We start from the raw sequence: 5,186 nt of genomic DNA, 5'->3' as shown, positions 1-5,186 counted from the left end.
CCGGGTACTGTCCTGGGGGACATGTATGGGGGTCCGGGTACTGTCCTGGGGGACATGTATGGGGGTCCGGGTACTGCCCCGGGGGACATGTATGGGGGTCCGGGTACTGCCCCGGGGGACATGTATGGGGATCCGGGTACTGCCCCGGGGGACATGTATGGGCATCACCTCTTGGGCTGCGCCTCGGACAGGTTGCAGCTCCTGCTGCCTCCGGATAACCAGTTGCTGTCCTGGGTGAGGGTGGTGACCTCGGCCCGGTACCTCTTGGCAGTGGGGGAGGGGTAGCGGTGTTGAAGAGCTCTTTGAGCGTGTTGTGGGACTTGAGGCAGGAGATCCCAGATGGTGCAGATCAAGGGGTACTTGTCCCGAGCCCCCAGGGTTCTCCCCAACACAGGAACCGGACCAGCCCCTCCAGGTCCCCGCCTCAGACACACACAGGTGAGACCACGCAGTGCGCGGGGGGCCCACCCATCACCTAGGCTCGCGTGCCACAGGTTCACCACCGCTGGTCTAGGGGCTTCAACAGGAAATTCTAATACTCATTGTAACGGGCCCCCCTTGCTCGCTCGGTCCCGCTCTCCCGGCACTCCTCAGATGTCAGAGCGCAGCGTCCGATGCTCCGGGATTGGAACTCCAGCTCTGTGCCGTGCGTATCCAGTGGCGATCGCTCAGAACCAACACCGGGCCGGCTGTGTGTAAGCTCAACCAGGAATCTCCTTTATTGGATGCACACACACACTTATATACACAGCAGTCTGAAGGCGGCCCAACCGACCACCTTCCTATTGGTCAACTGCAAAGTATCCTCCAGTCCTCACCTGGGTCCTCTCCGCCATGCAAATGAGGACTCGAAACAGGGCAAGCAGGGATTGGTCCATAGTCTCCAGGCTCCTCCAGCAGCCCCGGTGACGGTTCAGTCCGTCACACTCATCAACACCGTCACGGAGCGCCGCAGGAACGGCATCCAGCTACGAGCCGGGTGGAAGTTTTATCAATGAACCACAAGTTTGAAGGCTAATTGATTAGCCTGTATTTGTGGGAGGAGTCCGTTCCCTCCTCTCACACATAAAAGGGGCAGGTAGACTCACCTGGGCACGGCCTTCGTCAGCATGAGCCGCCCCACCCGGTCCCTTCATTTAAAGATTTCACAGAGTATGCCCCCCTCATTGGCATACTGTCCATCCGGATCAAGGCACACCTCAGGTCAGTATTGGGTTACTCGCCCTTATGGCAAATGGATTCCGAACACAAATAACATTGACACCACAAAATACACTCAGCCCATGGAAGGAACTGACTCCATTTTTATTTCCCTACTTCTATCAAACGCTGGACGTGGCACAACACTTCCCCGGGGTGTATAATGAACTTTCTCACAGTAAAAAGGGGAGTATATCAAGGTGTGATTCTTCCCAGTGTCAGATCTATGATGGATGACATTTCCCGCACCTTGGCCCTTGAGTAGGTTCTTTGAGGTGCAGAAAGGTGGGTCTTCGGGGGGGATAACATTTCCCACACTCAGAGCAGGAATACAGCTTCTCCCCATGTGAGAGATCTCTGCGGTATGACCAGTGAAAATCTATTTTAAAAAAAACAACATTTCCCACACTCACAACAAGAATTTGGCTCGTCTCCTTTGTGAGACTTCCGATGTGTGATCAGTTGAGATTTATAAACAAAAACTATTTACCGCACTCAGGCCAGGAAAACCGTTTCTCCCCCGTGAGACTTCTGATGTATAACTAGTGCAGATTTGAGAAAAAAACATTTCCCACACTCAGTACAGGAATATGGTTTCTGACCTGTGTGAGATCGCTGATGTCTCGAAAGATTGCTCTTATCTGAAAAATATTTCCCGCACTCTGGGCAGGAATACGGCTTCTCCCCCGTGTGACATCTCTGATGTCTGACAAATGCTGATGAATAATTGAAACATTTTCCACAGATAGGACAGGGATATGAATTTTCCCCGGTGTGAGCCTTCTGATGTACGTTGAGGGAATTTTTATAGAGAAAACATTTCCCACACTCACTACAGGAATACGGCTTCTCGCCTGTGTGCAGTCTATGATGTCTGTTAAGACTGGACTTATCTGGAAAACTTTTCCCACACTCGGCACAGGAGTACGGCTTCTCTCCGTTGTGAGACCTCAGATGTATGACCAGTGCAGATTTCGTGCAAAAACATTTCCCGCACTCAGGACAGCAATGTGGCTTCTCCCCTGTGTGAAATTTCTGATGTATAGAAAGATTGGTTTTGTGCGAAAAACTTTTCCCACACTCAGGACAGGTATAGGGCTTCTCCCCCGTGTGGCACCTCAGATGCACAACAAGTTCTGCCCTTCGTGTAAAACTTTTCCCGCACTCAGGACAGGAATGTGGCTTCACTCCCGTGTGCAGTTTCTGATGTTTGGAAAGAGTGGACGTTTGTGAAAAACATTTCCCGCATTCGGAACAGGAATACGGCTTCTCCCCCGTGTGACATCTCTGATGTCTGGAAAGATAGGACTTCCGTAAAAAACTCTTCCCGCACTCCGTGCAGAAATAAGACTCCTGACCCACGTGAGCTTGTTCATGGACATAAGTCATTGGAAGGATGGCCCCGCCCCTCCCAGTCTGAAGTTCCTCAGGATAAGAGGAATACGATGGTCCATCCGCACTGTGGGGCCCCTGATGGACATTATGGTCTTCCCCCGGACTACGCTGTGTGATGTCCTCATCTTCTGGAGACAACGTGAGACGTTCCTCTGAGATCTTCCCGACGTCCCGTCCGTGGACTACAAATAGAAAGAAAGAGATTATTGGTTGGTTCACCTCACCCAGGACTCCGCCCACATCAGTCAGCTTTGGTGAGGAGGATCATATCTGGTAGATGGTTCCTCCCGACCTCCGACCAGAAGACTTCTAGATTCACCCACCTTAGTCTGTCATCTCCCCCACATGGGATGTCCTACCCTTCCTCAAGCGGGACTCCGCCCACAGTCAGATTCGTCTCGGAGGATCTCACGTTCCTCCCCCTCAGATGACCATGAAATGGATCCTCTGAATGTTCTATCACTCATGGACCATAGAGGGTGAGGGAACCAACGAGGAGGAGGTATGTAGTATTTATGACCCACCTGTGCCGATCTCTCTAGGAGTGTCCTCCTCCATGAATGTCCTCATCATTCCGTCCTCCCCTATGAACGTCCTCCTCATCATCCCGGCCTCCTCCTCCGTATATCGCTGATCATCCCTCATATACGTCTCTTCTACTTCACCCTCAACTTTCATCTTCATCAGATCTTCACCCTAAACCAACAGAACGGCAGAAAGTCTCATCTGTGACATAGAAGTATTTATGATGTGACATCACATAGAAGATCTCATCTTGTAGAGTCCACACGTCATCTCCACATGTCAGAGCGTTCCCTCACTTTATGTTCCCGCCCCTCAACTCCACCCACCTGATCATGGTGGGGGATGGTGAGATGTTCCTGGGTGGGGTCCAGGGAATACAGGGGACGGGGACATCTCTCTGGTGGGTTCCTCTTACTACGTGGTTCCATCATAATGTCCATGTGTCCTTCAGAAAGCTCCTCCATCACCCCGTACTCCTCGTCCTCTTCTTTAACAACAATGTGATAATCCTCGAGGTCTCCACTCTGCATATATAAGAAGACTTTTATTGTAACAAACATGGCCGTGTATAAACCAGAGACACCAATAATGGTTAGTCACCGACCTGATCATGGTGGGGGATGGTGAGATCTTCCTGGGTGGAGTTCCGGGAATACAGGGGGCGGGGACATCTCTCATGGTGGGGGAGGGTGAGATCTTCCTGGGTGGAGTCCCGGGAATACAGGGGGCGGGGACATCTCTCAGGTGGGTTCCTCTTACTGGATCCATCTGTAGGAAACACACACACTGACTGAATACATTGTTTCTATGTGTGTATCAGATGATGGGGGATGTAGGCGGAGCCTCCGTACTGCTCTCTCCTCTTACCCGGTGATGTGAGGGGCGGGGCATTCTCCATCACCACGTCCTTGTAGAGATCCCGGTGTCCTTCTAGATACTCCCACTCCTCCATGGAGAGATAGACAGAGACATCCTGACACCTTATAGGAACCTGACACACACAATGATACCGTCACCACCCAGACACGCCCCTTGTCTGTTCCTGGATCATGTCCCAGAATCCCCGGCACCGCTCACCTCTCCCGTCACCACCCAGACACGCCCCTTGTCTGTTCCCGGATCATGTCCCAGAATTCCCGGCACCGCCCACCTCTCCCGTCACCACCCAGACACACCCCTTGTCTGTTCCCGAATCATGTCCCAGAATTCCCGGCACCGCTCACCTCTCCTGTCACCACCCAGACACGCCCCTTGTCTGTTCCTGGATCATGTCCCAGAATCCCCGGCACCGCTCACCTCTCCCGTCACCACCCAGACACGCCCCTTGTCGGTTCCTGGATCATGTCCCAGAATCCCCGGCACCGCCCACCTCTCCCGTCACCACCCAGACACACCCCTTGTCTGTTCCTGGATCAAGTCCCAGAATCCCCGGCACCGCTCACCTCTCCCGTCAGCAGCTCCATCATCTTCTTGGTGACTTCTAGGACCTTCTTCTCCATCCTTCTCTCGGGAGTCGGGAGTTGAGTTGGAAGCGCCGCGCTGGATGGACCATGGAGACGTCTGTTGAGCTTCAGTCCTTTACCAGTTGACTTCTTCACAACTTCAAAACCCTGAGAAAGGAGGACAATGAGTTATGTCTCCTCACCCCTCCGGTCATGTGACCTCCCAGAATCCCCCTCACCCCTCTGGTCAGGGTCTTATTAATGGAGATAAGAGTGAGGTCATGTGACCTCCCAGAATGCTCCTCACCTCTCCGGTCAGCAGGTAGATGATCTCCAGGGTGAGGTTCAGTATCCTCTCGGTCATGTGACTCCGGTCCTCCTCCTCCTCCATCCTCACCCGCTCAGTCATGTGATCTCTGGAGGCTTCCTTGTAGACGGATGACTTTGGAAAACAGAAGAATGATTCGGGTGGTGTTGGTTACACATTAATAATACAACATGGATGGGGGAGGGGTGATAGGAGGGTCGCTGTACATATAGAAACGGTTGCCCTCATGAGAACACATTTTGGTGGCCCCCGGACTCTCTTGACCTGTCCCATCGGGCATTACCTTTCCTCCGTTG

At 52.7% G+C, this 5,186-nt stretch overlaps 1 protein-coding gene across 1 annotated transcript; it reads right to left on the bottom strand.

Annotated features, from left to right (window-relative positions):
* Positions 1–1,695: 1,695 nt before the first annotated feature.
* LOC108803550 (oocyte zinc finger protein XlCOF6.1-like) lies at positions 1,696–4,971 on the bottom strand. Its single transcript, XM_018575382.1, has 4 exons — positions 4,960–4,971; positions 4,608–4,730; positions 3,536–3,644; positions 1,696–2,777 (listed from the first exon to the last, which is right to left on the bottom strand). Exons 1-4 carry the CDS (start codon positions 4,969–4,971, stop codon positions 1,696–1,698), a joined length of 1,326 nt encoding a protein of 441 aa, XP_018430884.1.
* Positions 4,972–5,186: the final 215 nt, after the last annotated feature.

The sequence above is a fragment of the Nanorana parkeri genome, unplaced genomic scaffold (genome assembly GCF_000935625.1).
Source record: "Nanorana parkeri isolate BGI_ZX_2015 unplaced genomic scaffold, ASM93562v1 scaffold3857, whole genome shotgun sequence".
NCBI lineage: Eukaryota > Metazoa > Chordata > Amphibia > Anura > Dicroglossidae > Nanorana > Nanorana parkeri.
This window is presented reverse-complemented; position numbering and strand designations above follow the sequence as displayed.

Coding starts and splice junctions, on each gene's coding strand:
- LOC108803550 (XM_018575382.1), bottom strand. Junction 3,645..4,607: donor AGAGAAGGATGGAGAAGAAG/GTCCTAGAAGTC, acceptor TTATATATGCAG/AGTGGAGACCTCGAGGATTA. Junction 2,778..3,535: donor CATTATGATGGAACCACGTA/GTAAGAGGAACC, acceptor TTCTATTTGTAG/TCCACGGACGGGACGTCGGG.